Source organism: Leptonychotes weddellii, chromosome 6 (genome assembly GCF_054177405.1).
Source record: "Leptonychotes weddellii isolate Sample4059 chromosome 6, ASM5417740v2, whole genome shotgun sequence".
NCBI classification, from domain to species: Eukaryota; Metazoa; Chordata; class Mammalia; order Carnivora; family Phocidae; genus Leptonychotes; species Leptonychotes weddellii.
The window spans coordinates 138,402,797-138,427,787 of NC_138374.1; the positions used below are offsets into that span (position 1 = coordinate 138,402,797).

At 49.1% G+C, this 24,991-nt stretch overlaps 2 protein-coding genes across 2 annotated transcripts; one reads left to right on the forward strand and one right to left on the reverse strand.

The window, feature by feature from the left end:
• Window positions 1-10,812: 10,812 nt before the first annotated feature.
• LOC102744273 (protein S100-A12) lies at window positions 10,813-12,287 on the forward strand. Its single transcript, XM_006748084.3, has 3 exons — window positions 10,813-10,943; window positions 11,483-11,629; window positions 12,031-12,287. The coding sequence occupies exons 2-3, from the start codon at window positions 11,492-11,494 to the stop codon at window positions 12,169-12,171; spliced, it is 279 nt and encodes a 92-aa protein (XP_006748147.2). The 5' UTR covers window positions 10,813-10,943; window positions 11,483-11,491; the 3' UTR covers window positions 12,172-12,287.
• Window positions 12,288-20,366: 8,079 nt separating this feature from the next.
• LOC102743981 (protein S100-A9) lies at window positions 20,367-23,238 on the reverse strand. The gene is made up of 3 exons (XM_006748083.3): window positions 23,036-23,238; window positions 22,579-22,739; window positions 20,367-20,750 (listed from the first exon to the last, which is right to left on the reverse strand). Exons 2-3 carry the CDS (start codon window positions 22,726-22,728, stop codon window positions 20,478-20,480), a joined length of 423 nt encoding a protein of 140 aa, XP_006748146.1. The 5' UTR covers window positions 22,729-22,739; window positions 23,036-23,238; the 3' UTR covers window positions 20,367-20,477.
• Between the last annotated feature and the right edge of the window lie 1,753 nt (window positions 23,239-24,991).

Sequence of the window (24,991 nt, forward strand, 5' to 3'; positions counted from 1 at the left end):
GGCACTGAGTTGCTGCATAAACATGGCAGGGACCCTTAAGCCCTCCCTGGGGTGATCGTATGCTTCTGACCCCAGAAGCCTGGGCTGGAGAGGAACCCAACTCTGTGGGGATCAGCTGGGGGAGAAGGAGTCCTTTGGGGAAGTCAGAAGTGCTCTGTGCCCAAGGGAAGAAGAGGAGGTGGCCAATTCCCGCAGGATTTGGACGCTTAACTGAGAGAAACAAGTACCCCCTCCTCCAACAAGATGCCACTCAGATTAACTGGCTATCAGTGCTCAAGATTACTTACTGCAGATCATTGGGCTTTTGGTTTGTAGTAGACTTTAATCATATAACAGTGCAAACAAGTAGGAAAAGGTAACAGCTTAAACCCTTATCCATCAACCAAAGTTTTAGTTACTAGTCAGTTTTATTATCAGCTAACATATTGGTGAAAATGTTTGGCAGCCAGCAGAGAATTAAGACTGGGGCCTAAGGAACACTGTGTACTGTTGTTGGTGGGAATGCAAACTGGTGCAGCCTCTGTGGAAAACAGTATGGAGGTTCCTCTAAAATTAAAAATAAAAATACCTTATGATCCAGTAATTCCACTACTGAGTAGTTATCCAAAGACAACTAAAATGCTAATTCAGAAAGATATATGCACCCCTATGTTTACTACAGCATTATTTATAATAGCTAAGATATGGGAGCAGCCCAAGTGTCCATTGATAGATGAATGGATAAAGAAGATGTGGTATGTATATACAATGGAGTATTACTCAGCCATAAAAAGCAACGAGATCTTGCCATTTGCAACAACATGGATGGACCTAGTGGGTATTATGCTAAGTGAAATAAGTCAGACACAGACAAATACCATCTGATTTCACTTACATGTAGAGTCTAAAAAACAAAACAAATGAACAAACAAACAAAAAGCAGAAACAGACCCATAAATACAAAGGGCAAAATGACAGTTGCCAGAGAGGAATGGGGCTGGGTGGATGGGCAGAATGCATAAAGGGGGGTGGGAGATACAGGCTTCTAGTTACGGAATGAATAAGTCATCAGAATAAAAGGCACAGCATAGGGAATATAGTCAATGGTACTGTAATAGCATCATATGGTGACAAATGGTAGCCTCACTTCTTTTTTTTTAAAGATTTTATTTATTTATTTGAGAGAGAGAATGAGACAGAGAGAGCACGAGAAGGGGGAGGGTCAGAGGGAGAAGCAGACGCCCCGCCGAGCAGGGAGCCCGATGCGGGACTCGATCCCGGGACTCCAGGATCGTGACCTGAGCCAAGGGCAGTCGCTTAACCGACTGAGCCACCCAGGCGCCCACATTATGCAACTTCTTCTTTTTTTTTTTTTTTTAAGATTTTTTATTTATTTATTTGAGAGAGAGAGAATGAAAGAGAGAGCACATGAGAGGGGGGAGGGTCAGAGGGAGAAGCAGACGCCCCGCCGAGCAGGGAGCCCGATGTGGGACTCGATCCCGGGACTCCAGGATCGTGACCTGAGCCAAAGGCAGACGCTTCACCGACTGAGCCACCCAGGCGCCCCAAGGTAGCTACACTCCTGAGCACAACATAACATATAGAGATGTCAGATCTCTATGTTGTACATGTGAAACTAATGTAACATTGTGTGTCAGCTATACTTCAATAAAAATTTAATTAATTAAAAATTTTAAAAGATTGGGACCTAGAATGGGATGGGGGAATCTATCCTCAAACATGGAGATGGGCTTCTGCTGGGCAAGTGGAAAGCTCAGGGTCAAGGTTCCTTCCTCCTCAGTTTTCCTGAGGATAGCTTTATCCATCCCCCAGAGCAAGTGCTTCTATCTTGTTGGGAGTGTGAACACACTCTCTCATTGCAGAAAGGGAGATGATGCTGGTTCTGAGGGGTACTTCAAAGGTGAGCTCTTGGCCCAAATGTGGCCCAGGCTAAAGAAGATGGGAAGGGTTTACAGGTTCATCAAGCCGTACCCCAGGCCTCACTCAGCATTTAGGAAATGTAATGGGAGAGTGCTCAAAAGGGGAGAGCAATCCAGTCTGTCTCTCGGTTATCCACGGTGATGGGGTGGTGGTGGTGTGCACGTGTGTGTCTGAGTGAGGGTGGAGGCAACACATCCCAGTGCCTTTGATTCTCCTTGAAAATGCACTTTTGGACTTGCGGTTAATGGGTTCTTTGGGCAGAGATGTAACATTATTAATTGTTTGCCTTTAGTTGAAAACCCAATGAATCTGCTTTCTCTGAGCCAGCTTGGAGAGACTATGGAGAAGCTGGCCCAGGGTGCCCTCTGGAGTTTCACCATAAGTGATGGGCCACTGGTTGTGAAGAATCACGTTGATACCAGACTGTCAACAGTTGATACTCAAATTCATGGGTGGGCAGGGGAGGTGGCTCAGCTGGCGCTGGCATCCTGGAGAAAGAGGTGGAGATGAGGGAGGTAGTCCTTGGAGGCTTGTAACTTACAGACTATGCCTATTATGGGAACCACTGGGCAAAGTCAGACAGGGTTTGTAGCCCAGAGCAAGGTGATTTGGTTTCCTGCTTCCCCAGCTACAAAAGAAGAACAAGGCAGTGGGAAGTTGAGAAATAAGTTGTTTAGCAGGAAACCTCATGCAATGTTTGAGTCCACCCAGGAGACCTTGGCTCACCAGTTGAGGCAGATCCGGCCGCTGAGATTTCCGGGGCTGTAAGGATGACCTGTCTGAATCTGCTTCTCCGCCCAGGTTCTCCATCCAAGTCTCCTGACTTTAGCCAAGTTCCTCATGTTTGTGACAAAAGTCCTATAGTGCATGGAGAGGATCTGGAATTGGGCAATTCGTATCTAGCATCTGAACAAAAGAGCTTATTCCAATGGAAGAGACTTCCCCATGCATCTCTCCACTTGGGAGCCACAACCACTCGGGTTGGGTCCAGATACCAGCCTATTCTCTGGCCCCCTGACCTGGAGAATGCAGCCTAAATTCAAACTGGCTGAAGAGGGCAGGGAAAGATACCAACACTTACTGGGTTGCTGCTGGGTGTCAGTATGAAAGGAAAAAAATCATCTCGAACTCAGAAAAAGAAAAAATGGTGGTTGCCTACATCTTTGATCTCATGCTAGAGTCTGTCTGAATAGAAGCAAGTCCTTGTGACTAATTATTCTTCCATCAGCTGACACTTTGGGAAATGTAACATGGTTGACACAGTGTATTTGATTGACTAGTCAGAATGGATACAGCTTGGGGCGCCTGGGTGGCTCAGTCGTTAAGCGTCTGCCTTTGGCTCAGGTCATGATCTCAGGGTCCTGAGATCGAGCCCCGCATCGGGCTCCCTGCTCGGCAGGAGGCCTGCTTCTCCCTCTCCACTCCCCCTGCTTGTGTTCCCTCTCTCGCTGTGTCTTTCTCTGTCAAATAAATAAAAATCTTTAAAAAAAAAAAAAAAAGAATGGATACAGCTTGATGTGACGATAGGATTTCATAGCCTTGTAGAGATGTGAAACTTCTAACTGTCATGGTGTTTTCACTCTGTTGGAAGTTGAGTCTTACATCTCACTTAAGAGTCTGACTTAGGCATTCCTTTCCTGACCGTATATATCCTTGAATACTCTTCAAATCAGCTTTCAAAAATCTTTGCTGATTCTCTCATTAATGAAATTAAAACAAGAATTTTAACATGTGCCCACTATATTTGTTGATAATTTTGCTTTTTAGCACTAGACTTTATGATAGTTTATCTTATTCATTTCTCATTACAACCTTATGAGAGAGGTAATTACTATTTCCATTTTACATATGAGGAGATTCAGAGAAGTTAAAAACCTTGACAGAATTTATTAATCTGGCAAGTGGCAGAGCTAGGGTTAGATCCCTGGCTGTCTCCAGAAGGGAAACCCTGGTTAAGACCCCAAAATGCTCTCTTCTAGTGGGTTTCTATCCTGAGTGTGCACAGGGCAGCCCTTCCTCTGTGATTTCTGGCGTTTTTGTCCTCATCTGCTGCAGGGTCTCTGCCATCCAGGATGAGGAGCAAGGCACAGCAGGTGCTAGAACGAGCTTCTCACTTGGGCCCCTCTTCTCTGTCCAGGACATCACCAGGCATGCCTCAGAGCCTGAATTACTGTGGTTTTTTTTTTTTTTTTCCTGGTGTGAGCAATCCTGCAGACATCAATAGAACAAGAGGATTAGCATCTTGACTTCCCTAAGCTCTTAGGGGCTGTCCCAGTGACAATTCTCCCTTCTTCCTGAGGTGGGGAGCCTTCCTTCCAGTCTTAAGAGCTGTGGAAATTCCCATGTGAATAATTCTCTGATTTGCAAAATTGAGGTCTGAACTGGCTGTTCAGGTTAGGGCGTAGACCTTCAGTAACTCTTTCCAATGATCTGTAGCCATCCTTCTTTCAGTGGCCAGGAACCTTCTCCTCTTCCTCATGAACAGGCCTAGTTTACAGCTGAAAGCATGGAGCTACCCTGTAGCCAAAGCCCATATGGAGGCTCCTCATCAACCTAGCCCCAGGAAAGCCTCCATCCAGTTCAGCTTCCTCAGCATCGTGTTTTGCTAGAGCAAAATAACTGACCAAAATAGTGGGCTCTGGGTTCCTTTTCTACTTTGGTCCTAGAACCCTCCATGATAAAGTGTATCTATTAAGACCAAATCATTAATATCATACTTAATGGAAAAACATTAGACATTTCTCTTTAAAGACAGGCAGAAGACAGGATCCCCCTGGTACCACTTCTATTGAGTAATTGTACCGGAGGCCCTAGCCAGTGTTATAAGACAAGAAAACATAAATGAGAAGTCATGTGCACTCTGGAGGCACTGGCTACATGAAGTAAATGAAACCCTTGCAGAGCACTCCCATTTCTGCATTTCACTGCCTCCTCCATTTCTCTTTCTGAATAACTGCTACTCTTGCAGAATCTTTAGGTGCGTGCCCCAGCCAAGTTGGACTTAGTTCTTCCCTGAGACTATCAGTATCACTACTGGAAACACACTCACTGGCTGGTATGTTTTAGTTTTCTCTGCAGGCTCCATAGCCTTTTTCCCAGCTTGCATCTGGAACTCCCAGGCTAGACACAGGATAGATGGTGCTATACTCTAGTACTCTGGAGACATTGCTACTCTTGAGTCGCCTCCTCTAGGAAAAGGTTCAGAAATTTAGAAATTCAATCTGAGATTGGGACCTCAAAATTAATTTCTGATGCACTTCCCTTTTCCGTTATCTGCCCTGGGTTGCACAGAGAATTAACTTTTGAATAAATTCAAAAAACACTTTGCTTGCCTCCTTCTTTTTCCTTGAGTATTTTGCCAACCATTCTGTGCTGTCCAAGGGCTTGATTCAAAAAGAAAGAAAGAAAGAAAGAAAGAAAGAAAGAAAGAAAGAAAGAAAGAAAGAAAGAAAGAAAGAAAGAAAGAAAAGAAAAGAAAGAAAAAGAAATAGTGTGCCTTACTGAAAACCAGTTCACAGTGAGGGTGGGGGACCCCCAGGAACCCTACAGGGGAACCTGAGTGAGGAGCAGATTTCCTGCCATCATCTGCAGGGCAGTAATTACTTGTACTGACACAAAACCCCCAACATCTGCTCTGTCTGGGCTCCCACTCAGTCTGGTGGAGTCTCTGATGGACCTGGCTGGCCCAGAGGATGGACAGCTCCTGGTACAGGCTCTGAGCCAGTGGTACGGGATTCACACACAGTGCAAGTCTTCACCCACATCGTCTCATCCACAGGGTCATGGACTTCCCCAGTTCTGGGGCTCCTGCAGGCTGGGAAGGGACGGCGCTTGATCCCTGCTGAGGGATCCTTCTTTTTTCTTCTCCTTGTTCTCTGCAGTAGGATGCAGCCTGGGGGAGGGGAGAACTCTACTGACTTCCTTTTGGATGGCCATGGGAGACGTGTCTGGCCGCCTCTCCCTTGACCTGAGTTTTTATCACCTTCCCCTAGTATTTCTGCAGCTGTGGGCAGGAGGAAGCCCTCGTATTAACTAAGTTGAATCCTTGTGGGAGGGGGAGTTCCCCACTCCCATCTCCTATGCACATGAGCCTTAGTCTCTGGAATGCTAAAGGCAGATTCACAGAATGGGCTCAGGGCACCAGAAAATGGCCACGTTCTCCACAGGGAAAGTGAAAGGGTGGTCATTTCATTTTTTCAAGGCCCTTAGAGGTTGTCTCATAAATAATGCCTTCTCAGACCTTCAGAGCTTTAGAAGTTCTTACTGGATTGATGTTCCGAGTGGACCTCAAGCCCCAGCTTGGTGTCCTGGCCTGTATAGGGCCCTTAGCTGCTTTCTCAAGTGAACTGTGTCCCTCTGTCTTTTCCTTCTTGCAATGGACCAAAGCCTTCTCCTGCCCTTCTGGAATTAGCCCTCAGTGCTGTGAAGGGTTGGGAAGGGTTGGCTCCCCCATGACTGGGCCTGGTCGGGTCTCCCTTGTGCTCCATCGGGCTTTCTTCACATGAAGCCCTTGAAGATCCTGCAGGGTGTCTCATGACCTCCTTCATTTCTCTTTTTCTCTGATGTCTGCCAGTCTTAGAAATTTCAGCCTAGTTGCCAATTCTGTATGGAATGCCTGATACTGGGGCAGTAATGTTAAGAACAACACTGTTTGGGCACCTCACCGGCCCCACCACTTGCCCTGGGGGTTTGCTCAGAGTCACAGGGTGTCTTCATTCCTGGTACCCCCACCCACCACACCCAGGCACTGTGGGCCAGCCCTTCCTCCAGGAAGAGATTTCGCATCTTAAAAAAAATTCAGTCTAAGGTGCAGGTGGTAAAAAAATCACTCTTGAAGCACATCTGATCACTCTGCTACCTCATCTGGGGCTCTCAGAGAATTAACTTATGGAGCAAACAAAACTTCTTTAGTTTCCTTCTCTGCTCTCTGGAATATTTTGCCAGTTACCAGGTGCTTGTCCGGGAGACTAAAAGCATCCTGTAGAGTCACAGGTGTTTGTGTTTTATTTTGGTTTATAATGAACTTAGATGCTTCATGTAGTCTTTTGTATGTTTCAAAATGATATGGAATGTAGTAGCAAAGGGAGGGAAAGAAAACCAAATAAAAGCAAGCCTCCCGCAGTCCTTGTGGGGAGTTGGTGCTATCGTTGTTCAATGGGTGTCAAGTTACAGTTACCGAAGATGGAGAAGCTCTAGATATCTGCTGGCCTGTAGTTAACAACATGGTATTGTGTCCTCGAACATTTCTTAAGAGGGTAGATCTAATGTTAAGTGTTCTTACCACAGAAACAAAAAATAAGACAAAGGAACACAAGAAAACTTGCAGGTGATGGATGTGTCTATCACCTTGACTATGGTCACGGTGTCATGGGTGTGTGCACATGTTCGAACTCATCAAATTCTACACGTTAAATACGTGCAGTTTTGGGATATCAATTATACTTCGGTAAAGGTGTAGAATAATGGAGTTAATTTCACCTGAAAAAGAAAAAAGAAAGGCAGCATGGACCTTGGACAGACGCCCCCACCTGATTTCCTACCAGGACCACAGCTTTGTCCCAACGTCAGCCATTTAATTCTGGAGGAGCAAGTAGCCCGTGATGCTGAGTATACTGGATGGGTTTCCAAAATACAGCTGTGACATCATTCAACCCTTCAGGATAAAAATACCATCACACGTATTCTTTTCCCCTTCAGTTGTCTAGTTTCTCCTCTTGTGGCTTCCCCTATCCTTGAAATGTCCAAACACCCCAGGGGCACCCTTGCTCCATTGTTGGGACCCGTTCTGCTTCTACATGCCAAGGGGGCAAGGAGCTGGGGTCTCACTCAGTTGTTCCTCTAGAGCAGCTGCTTCTCGTGGCTCTAAGGTGTGGCTGCTGAAGCCCAGCCATGCAATTTTAGGGTTGAACTTAGCCCACTGCTGCAGGGGCGTACTGCATGGGTAGCCTGGGTCCAGGTCCAGGCCTCAGTGGTGCCCATGTGGGGCCCTGGGGCTCTGTTGTTCCTTTCAGTTCATGTTGTCATGGTAAATGGGCTAACACGAAGCATGCAGGGGAGTCTGTATTTTGGTGGCCTTGTTAACCTCTCTTCCTCCTTTGGTGCTTTGCTTGTGGTCATCCTTGTCTAATCTGAAACCCCTTTCGAACTGCCGATTTTGGGGATTATTATGGGAAAATGGGGAAAGGTATAGAGGAATTGGTGTCTCACTTCCTGAAAACCCTGGGATCCTTTTTGAAAATTGACCCAGTGATTAGCTTTGCATCTCAGAACCACTTAGGGAGAGGTCTCCCTCCCCTTAGCCTCCTTCTCCCATAGACTTAAAAAATCTTCTGTAAGTTGACACTCTGCTTGCCAAAACTAGGAAAAAGATGGAAACTTATTTGTTCAAACAAACAAAAACACTAATTTGAAAAGATACATGCACCCCTGTATTTATTGCAAATAGTATTATTTACAATAGACAAGACATGGAAGCAGCATAAGTTTCCAGTGACAGGTGAATGGATCAGTAAGATGTGGTATATATTTACAATGAATATTATTCAGCCATGGAAAAGAATGAAATTTTGCCATTTGTGACAACAAGGATGGGCCTAGAGGGTCTTATGCTAAAGGCAGTAAGTCAGTCTGAGAAGGATAAATACCATAAGATTTCACTTGTATGTGGAATCTAAAAAACAAAACAAATGAACAAACAAACAAAAATAGAAACAGTTTCATAAATACAGAGAACAAAGTGGTGTTACCAGAGGGGAGGGGGTGGGGGGATGGGTGAACTAGGTGTCGGGAAATATGAGGTACAGACTTCCAGTTATAGAATAAGTGAGTCATGGGAGCCTGGGTGGCTCAGTTGGTTAAGCAACTGCCTTCGGCTCAGGTCATGATTCTGGAGTCCCGGGATCGAGTCCCACATCGGGCTCCCTGCTCGGCAGGGGGTCTGCTTCCCCCTCTGACCCTTCCCCTCTCATGCTCTCTGTCTCCCATTCTCTCAGATAAATAAATAAAATCTTTAAAAAAAAAAAAAAAAGAATAAGTGAGTCATGGGAATGAAAAGTACAGCATAGGGAATAGAGTCAATAATATTGTAGTATGTTGTATGGTCATAGGTGGTAACCACTCTTACTGCGGTGAACACTGAGTAACGTAGAGAATTGCAGGATCACTGTGTTGTACACCCGAAACGAATGTGTTGTATGACAACTACAATTCAATTAAAATTTAAAATTTGCCAAACTCCCACCCCTGACGTCCAGTAGACAACTGTGCAAAAGATAGGAGACAAATCCCTGAAGTAGAAATGTAAGGAAAAATGTTATCATATAATAAAAATAATTTCAAATTAAAAACGAAGAACGAGCAACAGCTCTGCCTCCCTGGTGCTCTTGTCCCTGTCCTACCATGGAGCCTGCTCTCTCTCTGACGCCCCCCAGGGCGAGCTCGGGGAGGGCTGGGCTGCTTCCCCTGGGCCTGCCCAGCCAGCGGCTAGCGGGTACAAAGGCAAGGGAAGTGTTTGTCACGTTCCCTTTGTTGCTCACCATCGCTCAGAGGCTCGAGACCGTGCAAGGCTCTCTCCCCATCTCCAGGGATGGAACCCCTTTAGACCCAGAGTCTCCCACCCTTTGAAGCAGTGGCACTCCCCCTTACCCCCTTCTCTCCCTGCCTGCACGGGGGTTCATTTCCCTCTTAGAGATGGTAGCTGGACAGAAAGTGCCTCACGAGGGCCCTCACGAGGGCAGGACACTCCTCATTACTGTCCACTCAGAGCCAGGGTCTGGGCTGACTCGGGCTCTAAACCCAGCTTGGTGGCTGCCATCCTGCCCCTTCCGGTTACCCTGCTCCAGCTTAAGCCCTGGGTGTGCCTCTTCCCACTTCTTGGGTGTGACTAAAAGAGTCATTTAGGTTGTCATGAGTACTTTCTTGGGTAACTTTATTTTATTTTTCTTTTAGCCCTTGCAGAAATTATAAAAAGGTGTTTTACATGGGGAAGCTGGACTCTTTTTGGTGATGCTCCTGAAACTAATATGGGTAATTCTAAATTTTGATATAATTTCAATTTGATGTTATTTAATTTGATAATTCCAAACTTAGAGAAAAATTGTAAGTATTTTATTTTATTTTTTTTAAATATTTTATTTATTTGACTGAGAGATAGAGAGAGCACAAGTAGGCAGAGTGGCAGGCAGAGGCAGAGGGAGAAGCAGACTCCCCACTGAGCAGGGAGCCCGACGTGGGACTTGATCCCAGGACCCCGGGATCATGACCTGAGCCGAAGGCAGATGCTTAATGACTCAGCCACCCAGGCGCCCCTGTGCTCACTTTTTAAAACACAGAGACTTAAGTTTTTTAGAACAGTTTTTGATTTATGGAAAAGTTGAGAAGACACTGTAGACAGCTCCCAAATACCTGCATACAATTTCCCCATGATTAATATCTTATATTAATATGATACATTTTTTACAACTGATGAACCTTTCTTGATACATCATTATGAACTCAGTGCCCTTTCTCTGTTCCAGGAATACATGTCCACTTTGATGGTTTTTATTATCATTATCGTTTTTGTTGTAATAGACACTCAGCAAACGCCTCTCCCCAGTCCTTCCTTTTCTAGGTAGGTGCCATCCAGATGGCAAAACCTGTTCTAGGGTTCCTGTTACTAGGGTTTCCTAGTAAAAGGCCACAGTTTAGCTCAGGGGACAGAGGTAAACCTGAAGGCTAGGTCCTGCCCCAGAGCTGAGGGCCCCTTGGGTGGGGTGGTGGGATTGGGGATCTGTGTCAGGCTGATCAGGGCTGGCGTGTGCCATGGGAGCAATCTGGGGGGCTCACATTGCAGTCAAAGCCACAGTTTGAAGTTTCTGTTGAGCAACAAACCATTGTCTAGCAATTGCTTCACGATGAATCAGAGATTTCTTCACTTGAGGCTGAAGGTGAAGCCTGGAGTGCATTATAAAAACCTCCCTGGCTCAGTACTCCTCACCAGTACACGCTTCTTGCTACATTTCCACTCTCCTGCACACTGAAGGGTAAGTGTCCTGTCCTTGGCTATGGGAGGTGCACAGGGTAGCGACTACAGGCTGTTGGAAGCCACAACCTTCTGCTTACCAGAGCACCTCCGGACTGACTGCATTTTGGACTCCAGGAGACCAGCCCTTGCAGTGTTAGGTAGACCCAGTCTCAGGATATAGGGGTGGTGAAGGTGGAAGGGGCTGGTGACTGTCTGTAGGAGACCTGTGGCCAAGTGCCATCACCTGGTGAAAGGGAACAGCCTGGCAAGCCACCAAACCCTTCCTGGGTGTGCTTGAGTGAACAGCACCCTCTGAATTATACTCCCTAGGAGATGGGGGGACATGGAACACTCTGGCAATGGGGGCTGATTCTTTTAGGCTTTACACAGCATTACATGCCCCCCCCCCCCACAGCCTATCTACAAATGACACATTCACCACAGATCAGAACAGAGAGAATGCAAAGCAGATGTGGAGGAAGTCATCCCTTGTGAGGAGAGAGGGGAATGGGGGCGGGTGGGAGAGGAACTGCTCCAGACCTCCCGTGTCTCCTGAAGGTTGAGAAGATGACTAAGCTGGAGGACCATCTGGAGGGGATCATCAATGTCTTCCACCAGTACTCAGTCCGAGTGGGGCATTATGACAAACTTTCCAGGGGTGAGATGAAGCAGCTGATTATAAGGGAACTTCCAAACACCCTCAAGGTAGGTGATGCCCCTAGCATCCAAACTCGCCCACTGAAGGGCTGGGCTGGGGTTGGCCCAAGGATGCTCTCTTGAGCTGTTGGACGGGGGGTCTGCCTCCCTCTCTCCATACCTCACTCTGGCACCTCAGGCTCTGTTCACCTCTCTCTCTGGGATTACTCCCTCACCTGTGGGGATCAGTGAGCTACAGAGACCTTCCAGGTCGAGACTTGTGTAGCTCTAGGGTAGCTCACGACAGCTGCTTCCCTCTGTCTTCTGTTTTGTCACGTTGGATTCTCCAACACGGTTTTGGTGAATGAGCCAATGTCCCTGGGCCTCCCTGAGCTGAGCTCTGACGGATGAGAGGGCTGGAGAAAGGGGAGGAAGCATCTGAGCTCACTGTCTCTGATGTCCCCTTCTAGAACACCAAAGATCAAGCTACCATTGACAAAATATTCCAAAAACTGGATGCTGATAAAGATGGACAGGTCGACTTTGGGGAATTTGTATCTCTCATAGTCGATGTGCTAGTGACTGCCCATAAGGATATCCACGAAGAATAGGAAGCTCTGAGGGGCTTTTCTCAAGCAAAGTCCCCAAGAAGACCTCTCCTTGTAATCACTGAAGCCCAGCTCTGCACACTGGAAGTGAGAGTTAATAAATGTGTTCTCGAAAAGTTCTTAATAGTGTGCACTTTCTTTCTTTCCATGTCCACGGTCCCCAAACTGGAGCATACCTCACCCATGCGATTCTGACAGACCTCATGTAGAGCCTTGGGACCCCCCCCCTTATCTGTTTGTCCATTTGTTCACCTACTATTAAATGTCCACTGTTTGGCTCCTTTATTCATTCATTAAACTAATATTGACTGAACATCTGTGATAGCCAGAGACCAAGAACACAAAACCCTGTCCACCTGGGGCTTGTGTTCTACTGGGGAGGGACAGCAAACAAACAGACAAACAAATAAGAGCACATCCTATGATACAAGGGTAGGCAATGATAAGTGGTATGAAGAAAGCTAAAGAGGGAAGTAACGTTGGGGTGGAAGGGAAAGGAGAGGCACACGGGCTTAGTATGATGCTGGAAGAATGCATTTGAGCAGAAATCCAAGAGAGGAAGGAGAACAGCTTGCAGATATCTGGGCCAAGAGTTCTGGGCAGAGAGAGGCCAAGGCCCTGAGGTGGGCACACACGTGACCTGCTCAAAAAAAACAGCACAAAAGGCAACGTGCAGGAACCGAGGTAGGGAGGGGCAGGTGGTGTGCACCTCTGGGAAGCAGGGAGCAGGGGTTCACAGACCTTGGGGCAGACTTTGGATTTTAAGTGTGCTAAAGACCCACTGGGTGGATTCGAGCAAGGGAGCGAGATGATTTCATTTATGTTTCAAAAGGATCACTCTGGCTGCCTTTGTGGAGAAGAAATTGTAGAGGGCAGACCTCAGAGTGCAAGCAAGGAGAACAGTGAGGAGGGATCAAGCGGTTGGACATAAAGGACGGTCAGAACCACAGGACCGAGAGACTGGACCTGTTCTCTGCAGCATCTTGCCATCAATCTCCTGCACACCACTCTGAGTTCTGGTCTCTAGCCATTCCGGAACGTTCTCCGATTTCCTTGTGAACTTTCAGACTTTTTGGATTCTGCACCTGCTGTGCTATTGTCCTCTTTGTCTGAAGTGGCCTCTTGTCCCTTTAAGGCATCTACTCTGTTTTAGGCACCAGATCACTGAGATCCAGATCTCTTGCTTGCCCACCAAGGCCCAACCCAATTGTTGCATCTGCCGGGGAGCTCACCCCCTCACATCCCTCACATGTTTTCACCCTCCCATCCACAGTAGATTCATGGAACTCTGGGGCTTGCCTGACCATCAGGATTAGTCTGACAGAGTGCTCTGGGCAAAGGTGTTATTATTCGATAAGGCATACCAAAACCACTGTCATGGGTGTAACACCTTGCCCTTCAGAAAGACATCTCAGGCCAGCTGTTGGCACACTGCAAGCCAAGCCAAGCCAATGTGCATATTGGGACTTTGGAAATCAGGAGAGGATGTAATTCAGTGGGATGGCTACCAGGAGCCTAGTGCAAAAATGACTAGGACTCAACATTTTAACTTGGTCAATATAAAAAGTTATCTAGGTCAAAAGAAAGCAAACTAGACTATGCTTCTCTGATTTCTCTGACTAGCTAACACAGTGGTGGGCACACATTAGCTCAACTCTTGCCCTTTCAAAACTCACCTTGGCATTACTCTGCAGGTACTTACCTTGGTCTTCTCTCTGCCTCCACCCATGCCAAGAAAGCAGGCAGAAGCTGCCTCCCCTGTGCCCCCAGGACACCTGTGGTTATTGCCCACCTCAGCTTTTCTTTGGCCCACGCCATGGTATTGAAAATATCTATTTGGGTGTTTGTTGCCCCCACTAGGCTGAGGGCTCCTGGAGGGCAGGGACCTAATTCTGTTTTCGATATGAAGACTGGGCTCGGTGCCACAGCCTCCTAGCTGCTCCCCACGCTTCTACTCTGGACCCCGACCCTCCTCCACACAGCAGCCTGATGGCCTCCAAACACAAATCATACTCTGTCACTTACCTGATTAAAACCCACCAGAAGTTTTCCAAGGCTTGCTATCTGGCCTCATTTCCATCACTGCTTCCCCAGGGAGGCCCTGCCTGTTGGTTTAGTGGAATTGAGTTAGTGATTTCTAACTGAGGGCATGAGCTGTTGGTCCAAAAAAGCAATGAGATGCTTGTGGTGGTGGTGGTGGGGAGGATGGGGGCCCCATCACAGAGGGTTTTGGAGGTCTTGTGATGGGGTGGACTCCTCTCTCTCCCGACCTCAGCAATATTTGAAGGCAGTTGTCATGACCCCCCCACCTTGCTTCTTTTTTCCACTCAGTGATCTGGTGCCTAAAACAGAGTAGATGCCTCATCCCCCACTATTAACAGGTGCTTCCAAAGCTGCACATGTTCTGCTTTGGAGGAATCATCCCTGGCTAGATATGACCCTGAGCTACTTCTCAAAGACATTGCCCTTCCTGGAAGCACCCCAGCTCCTTGCTGCACTGCACCTCACCACCGAGACCAGGAGGGCAGAAAGCAGCATGAGAGGAGAAGACTCAGAGAGAGAATGTAGACTGATGGAGGGAGGAGTGTGCAGCCTGGAGTAGGGGTGGGGGGAGGTGGGAGAAGGAGAGGAGGGGCGGATTGGAACTGGGCCCCATGCTGCTCCCTTAGGCCTTGGTAACAGTCCCTTGTCTCTCTGATCTGCACATGACAATTCTGGGTACATGGGCAAAAATGGGAAAACATGGGGGTGCTCACAGGAAGAGGCCAGCTGGTCCTCCCAGGTGCTCATGTTCCCTGTGTCTTGTGTGTGTGAGGGGATCTCTGAGACAGGGTTTGGGGCCCAATCAGGCCATGGAGCCTACTGGGGTCCTGGGGTAGAGGGACTGTCCCAGGCCCAAGCCCCAAGAGGCAACAGGACTTGAGCAACCATCTGTTTCAGCTCTGCTGTCACTTTTGTAATTGGAATGTCAAAATGCATGACACAGGGCTTTCTACAGCAACTTTGGAGAGGGCATGGGTGGGCGTGGAGGTTGGATTCTGGAGTTTTCCTCAGAGCAGGGTTTGTGTCAGGGTTATGTAAAATTGCCTCACCAGGCTGGTGAAAGCTGAGTCCTTTCTTCTTGTCGAGGTCTTGGGAAACAGTGCAGAATCATCCTCTTTATCTTGTAGGGTGTGGGAGGCAGGCTGGGCTGGCTGAGATGGGCCCTGCATATGTGGAGATCCTGGCTGGACTTGTCTTCTCTGAGAAGTGCCATCTTGGGCTCTCTTAGCTCCCACCAGACTATCCGGCAGCCTCCTCACTGGCCCGGGCCTGCCGACTCATTCTCACCCCAAATCCATCCCATAAACCACAGATAGAGAGACTAATTCACATCCCCTCTTAAAACCCCCACTGTTCCTGCCCTCCGTTCTCCTGCGGAGAGTCCAAGCTCCAGGCCTAGACGCTGGCCTGCTCACCTCTGCCTCTCCCACCCCCAGGCTCCTTGTTCCTGATCAGACCCCACACCTGCCCACTTCCAGGCCTCATTCTGAGCTCCTGCATGTTTATCCAAGGATGCCTGCGGTCATGACACGGTCTAATATTTGCCCTTCCAGTCTCTGCTCAAGGGTCACGTTCCTCCCTGAAAGTCCCACCAAACTTTACCCTCTCCAGCCTTTCATTTTCCATATTAAAAACATTTGAGGAGCTGCGTTGTTTGCCCTGCAGGCCTGGGCTTCTTCATGACAAAGCGAGCCCTTCTTTATCAGCAACCCCCCCACCCCCAGCACATTCAGAGCATTGTGACGCGTCTGGCCAGATTCTACGTGTATGTGAAATCATACGCCATTTGTCTTTCTCTGTCTGACTTATTTCACCTAGCATAACACCCTCTAGGTCCATCCTTGTTGTTACACACGGGAAGATTTCACTCTGTTTTGTGGCTGAGTGGTATTCCATCGTGTATACACACCACATCTTCCTCATCTGTTCATCTATGGATGGACACTTAGGTTGTTTCTATACCGTGTCTATTGTAAATAATGTGGCAATAAACATGGGGTGTGTACATCTTTTCGAATAAGTGTTTTTGTATTCTTCAGGTAAATACCTAGAAATAGAATCACGATGATTCTATTTTTAATTTGTGAGGAACCTCCACACTGTTTTCCACAGTGGCTGTACCAATTTACATTCCTACCAACAGTGCACGAGGGTTCCTTTTTCTCCACATCCTCACCAACACTTATTGTTTCTTCTCTTTTTTAATTTAGTCATTCTGACAGGGGTGAGGTGATCTCTCACTGTGGTTTTGATTTGCATTTCCCTGATGCCGAGTGATGCTGAGCATGTTTTCATGTGTCTGGTGGCCATCTGGATGTCTTCTTTGGAAAAATGTCTATTCAGGTTCTTGGCCTATTTAAAAATTTACTTGTTTTTTTGGGTGTTGAGTTGTATAAGTTATTTAATATATTTTGGATATTAATCCGCATCAGATATGCCATTTGCAAATATCTTCTACCATTCAGTAGGCTGCCTTTGTTTTGTTGACTGTTTCCTTCACTGCAAAACCTTCTTAGTTTGATGTTGTCCCAATAGTTTATCTTTGCTTTTGTTTTCTTTACCTGGGGAGATATATCCAGAAAAATATTGCTAAGGCTGATGTCCAAGAGTTTACTGCCTATGTTTTAGGAAATTTTATGGTTTTGAGTTTCACATTTAGGTCTTTAATCCATTTTGTGTTTATTTCTGTGTACAGTGGTCCAGTTTCATTCCTCTGCATACAGCTGTCCAGTTTTCCCAGCACCATCTATTGAAGAGGTTGTCCTTTCCCCATTGTATATTCTTGCCTCCTTTGCTGAAGATTAATTGACCATATAATCATGGGTTTATTTTGGGAATCTCTAGTCTGTTCCATTGATCTATGTGTCTATTTTTGTGCCAGTATCATACTGTTTGGATTACTACAGCTTCGTAGTATAGTTTGCAATCTGGGATTGTGATACCTGCAGCTTTGTTCTTCTTTTTCAAGATGATTTTGGGTATTCAGGGTATTTTGTGGTTCCATACAACTTTTAGGATTATTTACAGAACCAATTTTTTTTTTCGAATGGAAGGGGCTAATGTGATGGAAGAGGCTAAATCACCTTCACCAGCTCTCCTAAAATCCCACAGGGCTCTGTAAAAGTGGCTTACTGTCAGACCTTCCCCTGGAGTCTGGAACTACGTCCTACTCCCAGACTGAGCTAGCAGAGAGAAGGCAAAAGGGAGAACTCTTGGCATCTATGAAGCTCTGTCCCTTGCCATCTTGTCCCTCAGCTGCTCTGCCCTCTTCAGCAACCCCTCCGGCTCCCCAGGACCCTAGGACCACCCTATTTTCACTTGCTCAGCTGTAGTGCTTCATTCTGGCACCTGGGGATTTGAGGCAAATGAGTCGTAATTTCTGCCTTCAGGGCCATCATCACACTTGATAAGGGCTTCCAAGTCTGTATTAGAAATGCAATGGTTGAAGTATCAGAGAGTTCCATGGCCTGGAGGGGTAAGCACCTACATATTTGCAGAAGATGGTGGTCAGGGACATCTTCAGGATGACAGTGACAGAGGCCTTTACAGGTCCTAAGAGACTTGCTGGAGACCCCCAGGGTGGTGAGAACATTCCTGGTGCAAAGGTGAGGAGGCTGGAGAAAGCCTGGATGTCATTTAGGGAAAATGCTTTGATGAAGTGGATGGATGGCTGCATGGTTGGAAGGGGTTAGATTTACTCTGTGTCCCCAAAGATGTGGGAGGGAAACTAGGATTAATACCCGGCAGGCACGAGGAGACAAAATCTGGCTTGGTGCGATGAAGAACCTTCCAAATGTCAGTGCCACATTAGGAAACTCTCTTTCCAGGAGTTCAGGCTAGGCCACCACCGGCTGGGGACGTTGGAGAGTGTCAATCAAGCATGGGGGTGGGGCAGGTTGGGTTTAATCAACAATTTTCAAACTATTTTCAAGACAAATCCCTTTTTTCAAAGGAAAGCTTCTAGTGTGCAACAGATAAAGGCTGGTATGACTGAATAAAACGTGGGGTGTGGGTGTGTGGGTCTTCAGGTTCCCATCACATTGTTGCCCCCTACCTTCCAGTTTGAGACTCATGATATCTGGAAGCTTTCCATCTACCAGTTCTAATCCCTCTTTTCTGCACACCATCCATGAGAGGGGAGTATGTGGGAAACGTTAGAACATGTGTACAGTCAGTATCTGTTGAGAAGCTGCGTGTATCAGCCTCCTCTCTGCGTGCTGGGGATAAAGCAGGGGTAAGCAGATGCTGCAGACTTGGCCGCCATGGAGTTCACAGTCTAATGGGGAGGCAGAGTCACAAACGCATTTACGGCACATTGTGAAAAGGGAGGGTGGGCAGGGGGGTGGGGATGCATGCCCTACCCTGGGGCATCCCCAGGCCTCCCAACTCCCAGACTGGTTCTCTTTCTCCTACGAAGCTGCATCCATAACATGGCTCCTCCCTGGTCATGAAGGTCGGGGAGAAGGTCTATCAGAAGGCGAGTGTCCCCAGCTGTCAGCTCCCAAAGTCAGGCAGGGAAGGGACTGGGGGCTTCTAAACTCTGCTTCCCAAGCTCACACAGCCTGGAGCAGTTCCTGGAAACACCCTCACCCTTACGCCCTCAAGTGGGAGCCGTCAAATCCCTGTACCCACAGCAGAGATCCCTGGACCCTTAGAGTAGAGGCCTGCACAGTCCACCTGCAGACAGCCTGGGACCCAGCTACAGCCAGCCGGTGTGGGACAGTGGAAACCTGACCTTCTCCTTCTTCCTGCTCAGCAGTGGGGAAGGAGCCCAGACAGCCAGCCATGGAGAAGATGGGATTTGAGGTCCTTTTGTCTCTGCACTATTTTTTTTTTTAAGATTTCATTTATTGTGGTGCTTGGGTGGCTCAGTCGGTTAAGGGTCTGCCTTTGGCTCAGGTCATGATCCCAGGGTCCTGGGACTGCTTCTCCTTTTCCTTCTGCCTGTCACCCCACCCACTTGAGCTCTTTCTTTCTGAGAGAGAGAGCGAGCAAGCATGAACAGGTGGAGGGGCAGAGGCAGAAGGAGAAGTGGGCTCCCCACTGAGCAGGGATCCTGACTCGGGGATCGATCCCAGGACCCCGGGATCATGACCTGAGCTGAAGGCAGACACTTAACTGACTGAGCCACCCACACGCCCCTCTGCACTACTTTGAGCATCTCCACCATTTTATGGCCTCGGACTGGTTCCTTCTCCATTCTGTCTCAGTTTCTTCATTTGTGCAGGGATCTCTAGACCCGAAGTCCAATCTTCTCATGGTAGGGGTTGAGCTTTAGAGCTGCAGGGACATGATTGGAGCTCATTCTTCCAACCAGCAGGCAGGGCTCTTCTCTCTCTCCATCCTGCTGGCACTGGGTGGGCATGGGTCAGACTCCCCTACTTTCTTTTTTTTTGTAAAGATTTTATTTATTTATTTGAGACAGAGAGAATGAGATACAGAGAGTATGAGAGGGAGGAGGGTAAGAGGGAGAAGCAGACTCCCTGCCGAGGATGCGGGACTCGATCCCGAGACTCCAGGATCATGACCTGAGCCGAAGGCAGTCACTTAACCAACTGAGCCACCCAGGCGCCCAAGACTCCCCTACTTTCATCTGTGTCCATACCTGCCCCAGTGCCCATCCATGATGAGGATGCTAGGTCTGTGAAGAGACACCGATTTGCTCCATGGATTCAGAACTTAATTTATGGGCAAACACACCCAATCCAGTATCCTTTCTTAGACACAGCCCATCTAGGTGCACCTCTGGGTAACTTCCAGAGGAATGAGGTCTCTTAGGAGACGACAGATGGTTGTGGAAGATGGTAGACAGCACTGGGTGAAGGTGGGGGTGAGGGCTGGGTGGGGGGTGGCCTGCATGTCGAGAGGACCTTTTGCTTTCTATGGTGATGAGGGCCAATTTGACGGGCAGTACAGGGAAGTCCTGAGCTAGACTGAGGTGACTGGGACCTGAGTAGTGGGGCCTGAGGTCAGAGGTGAGGAAATGGTTAGGGAAGTGAGTCCAAGGGGCTTAGAACAGACCCACATTACTGTGGCTTCTCACTTTGTTATTACCAGATGAAGGGGTTGAGCAGTTAAGGGGCAGAGCCATGTACCACCCAGGCCTCCGGAAGGACAGGTTGGGAAGGGGGTCGTGGAAGAAGCACACAGAGTGCTGGCTTGGAGGAAGACTTTATTTGGCCCCCCGTTCCCCAGTCCCCCAGCTAAGGCAGTTGGGCCTCTCTGTGGCCTTGGTTGGGCAGGGGCAGGGCGTCCTGGCCTCCCGACTAGTGGCTGTGGCCGTGGCCGTGACCACCGTGGCTGTGACCACCGTGGCTGTGACCACCGTGGCTGGGGCAGTGGCCCTGGCCACCTTCCCCAAAGCCTGGCCCGTGGCTGTGGCCTTCTCCTTCAGGGGCGTTCTTGTGCATCTCCTCGTGGGAGGCTACCGTCAGCCTACCCACTAGGATGGAGAACTCCTCGAAGTTCAGCTGCTTGTCTCCATCTGTGTCCAGGTCCTCCATGATCTTGTTTATGGCATTGTCATTCTTCTTCTGTTTCTGTGGGTGGGGGCAACAGGGCAGTTAGGGCGGGGTGTGGCCAGCGCTGGGGACAGGGAGTTCAGCCAATGAGCCCAGGCAAAGGCACCTAGACCTCAGGTAAAAAATTAAAAATGACCATTGACTGATGGCCACAGTCTAGCAGATGCTGAACATGTGCTAGACACTTGCTGATTTATTCTGCATATAACCTGAGCACTACGATTCTCTCCATTTTACAAGGGAGGAACTGAGATCAAGTGACTTGCTTGAGGTCACATAATTAGTATGTACAGAAATGTTACCTCATTTGGTGTTTATGACAAGCTTAACAGGTAGACTTGGGTATCTTCCTTGAGGAAATTGTCTTAGAAAAGGGGAACTAGTTTGTGCAGATTGACAAGGCTTGGGAGCTGGAGAGTGGACATGAGCCCGGCCTTGTTCCAATCCTTCCACCTGTCTGTCCTGCTCCCTCCCCTTTACCCACCTCTCCCTTCCCTCTCTAGGTTACTCATTAGTGACAGTCATTTCAACCTACAGAGGGGGGACTCATCTGAGGAGAACAAGATGGTTTGTGTCTTGTGTGGGGCTAGAGAGCAAGGTATGTTCTCCATTGACCCCAAAGGGTGTGATGAAGTATGCTGGGGGGAGGACAGGAGGTGGAGGGTCCAGGCTGCAGTTGGTCCCACCCACTGGCTGGGGAGGCTCGGCTGAGTCTCCTCCGCAGGCACTGTGGGTGCCCAGCTCAGCCCCCAGGCCCTTCCCACTCCTGCAGCGCCTCCACACAGCCTTCTCTTCTGTACTTTTCCTCTTGTCCCTGGGCAGAGCACTCACTCTGGAGCGTCTGCTCGGCAGGGTCTCAGCTTCCCGTCCTGGACAAGGGAGGTGGGTGGCGGGGCAGGTGTAGGAGTCACACCCAGGAGAACCTCTCCCCACTAGCTCTTGGCTGTACCCTCTCCAGTCTGTCCTGACCCAGCATCCTGCTTCCCAGTGTCTGCACCAGTGGAGAGCTGTCAGCATCCCCCCTGTGTCGCCTACTGAGCTGTGTGGGGCTTTGGAGAGGGCTGTGCCCTGCCCCAGGAATGGAACTGAGACTGGGACTCAGGCACCTCACTCTTCTTAGTCCAGGCCTCTGTTTCCTCAAAGTCCCCAAACTTGTAAAGAAAACCGAAAGAGCAGTTGGAACCAATCCTCCTTCCCCCCCCCCACCAGAACTGCCTAGTCATTTGCAGATCAGGGAAATAAGCTAATTATGTTACTGAGTGTTTTGTGCACACCGCTGCTCGACAGGGTGCTTTTCTACACGTGGTGTATGTATTTCCTACTCTGGACCCTTAGGGTTAGGTAGCCCCTCAGCTTTTGCCCTCTGAGACGTAGCTGAGGTTTAGTGTCCTCTCCGCTTCTGCCAAGGGTCATCCTCAGTTGCTTCCCTCCTCCATTCAGGTGTCAGCTCAAAAAGTCACCTCCTTGTCCACCCAACTAGTGGACAGCTCTCCCCATCCAGCCCAAATCTCCCGCAGCGCTCTCTCTTACGTCCTTCGGGGCACTAACTGGCATTGGATTTATCTGTGCTCTGTTGGCCAACATCTTTGCTGTGTGTCCCAACAGTGGGTCCCTGTTTGTCACCACGCACTCCTGCCCAGGACAGGGTCCCGCACACAGCATACATCGCCGGTCAGTCTGCTCTCTAACTTGGAGGAACTCCAGTGACAGGGCGCCTGGTGCCTCTGGAGGCTGGGCTGAAGGAGCTGGAATTTCCTCCTTGGCCACTGCAGAGTGCACCCCCATGCCCCAGCCTCAGCTCGGACTGCCCCTGGCTGCGCCAGGCCTGCCAGGAGCCTCTGCCTACCTTGAGGAAGTTTGGCAGCTCCTTTTTCACGAGCTGTTTCAGTTCTCTCTGGTTGAGTGTGTCTGGGTGCCCCAGCCGCACAGAGTACTGGTGGAAGATGTTGATGATGGTCTCGATGCTGCATTCCAGCTGTGACATCTCGTCCGCCATCTTCCTGCACTCTGAGGAGTGGACAAGCGAGGGTTCGGGTGTTGAAAAGAAAAGGCTGCTGAGCTCCCCTGACACCTCCCACAAGCTGCACGTAGGAACAACAGGGGAAACACAGAAGGAAAAGAGGAGCAGGGCATTTGAGGACAAGAGGCTCCAGCAGAATATGATCCAAGAAAGTGTGAGGGAATTTTCAAGTGGGTGGGTCAGTCGAGGAGGGCTTCCCGGAGGAGGCCTTGGAGGAGGCCTGTCGTGGCAAGGAGGTGAAGAAGGAGTCGGGGTGTGGGGGGGAAGCTGAGAGCTCACTTACCCAAGTCAAGGAGCCACACAGAGGGATTTGACAGCGCCGTGTGTGTCCAACATTTATAGGCAGCTCCCGGCCAGATACTCAGCTCTCGTGGGAAGATTGCTTCACAGGTGAGCAGTGTGGTAACCCTGAGCTGGACTGTCAGTGCCAGGAAAGGGGCTGGGGCGGGACAGGAAATGTTCACAAAGCTCCTTTGGCCTTTTTGTGAAATGCCCAGCCCTGGGCCTGGAGCTGGTTTGGGAGGAAGCGGGCTGGGTAGCTCACTTCCTTTCCACCCCAACCTGAGCAAGCCAGCTGCCTCTCCCCTGCCAGCCCTCACTCTCCTCCTGCTCCCATTGAGGGTGGGTCAGTCCGTGGCTGCTGGCTCTGCCTCCCCCATGCGTGCAGCCCAGCAAGGCTGGCTGAGCCTTCCTATGTGTGCCTGGCTCTGTGATAAGCAGTCCTTGGAGGTTGAGGTGTTGGCACGGGGTTCTTGGACTCATAGGGTGTGACTTGGGGTTAGGTGGGTCGTTGGAAGTGCTCCACCCACTTGTATTGCAGATGAAGGAACTGATGCCCGAAAGGGGCCTGCGTGGTGACATCCTGGTTCTTGGTTAAGGGTGATTCCGCTCACACCTCCCTCTTGCAGTCTGAGTGAGAGATCCTCAGGGTGAATGTGTCTCCAGAGCCATGCCTTTAGGAACTTACAACCTAGAAGACAAGTATTTTTATGTAACTTCTCGTTGGGCAAGACCTGTCCCTCCCTGGCTACAAACCTCCCTTGCCCGGGGCAGAAAGCTGAGCTGCTTAGCACAGCACACAAAGCTCCCTAGAAACACCTGCCCTGCCCCATCAGCCTCCCCTCCTGTCCCCTTCCAGCTCCTCCCCTGGGGTCACAGGAGGCCCACCTGCCACGTGCACCCCAGGCCTTTGTCTTTGGTGCTCTGACCCGAGTTCCCTTCACCCATGACAGGGTGCAGTCCTACCGACCCCTTGTCTCAGTTCAAATGCCACCTCATCCAGGAGCCTGCTCTGTTCTTCCCAGTTGGAAACAACTGTTCTTCCCCCACATTGCTCCCACAGCACTTCCGGCTCTCAACACTTTGTCCCCTAGATCGTGTACATATTTGTCTGACAATTGCCTGTAGATCCGCAAGGGAAGTTCTTCATGTTCCTCCCCTCCTGAGTGCACAATCCAGGGCTTGGCAGATGGGAGAGCTCATATTTGCTGAAGGATCGGTCCGGAAGCCTGTGTGGAGGGCTTAACTATGGGTGCTGTCCCTTAAGCTCTCACTCTGTCCAACCTTTCCTATATCTGGGAAGATGCTGTCTTCCACCTCTACCAGCTCCTCTGTCCCGTCTTCATGAATGCTTCTGTCACTTGGCAGCCCCTCTTCACCGCTCGGCCTTCTGAAAGCCCCAGGCGGTCCCTGTGTGTGCTGCACCTCGGCCTCGAGCGTGTCCTGCCTTGCACTGCTGAGATGGCACGTGGAATTGTGGCTAAGAGCTCAGGCTGGCTGTGTGACCTCAGGCAGTTTGCTTAACCTCTCTGGGCCTCACTTCTTTGTCATTAAAACAGGAAAAGAACAACCTGTCTTGAGAATTGAGACTGCACAAGAACTCGGTAAAGAAGAGGCATTCTTATTAGTTATTGTTTCATTCATTAATGTAAGTATTGGTTGAACATCTACTATGTGCCAGACAGTAGAGCTAGCTGTCGGGGGAGTTTGATGAATGAGTCATAATACGTGGAGGGAACATGATCTTGTATCTCACATTCCTAATCGCATCTTAAACTCTTGGGAGGTAAGGATAGGGCCTGGCACAGTCCCAGAGACACAGCAAATATTCAGTAAGCCTTTGCTGAATGTGTGCTTGAATAATTGAGCAAATCACCCGTGGCGGAATGAACAGTGCAGGACAGAGGTCTGCCCTCCCTTGTCTGCACCGGTGGAGGAAGCTCAGGCTGTTAGGGAATCT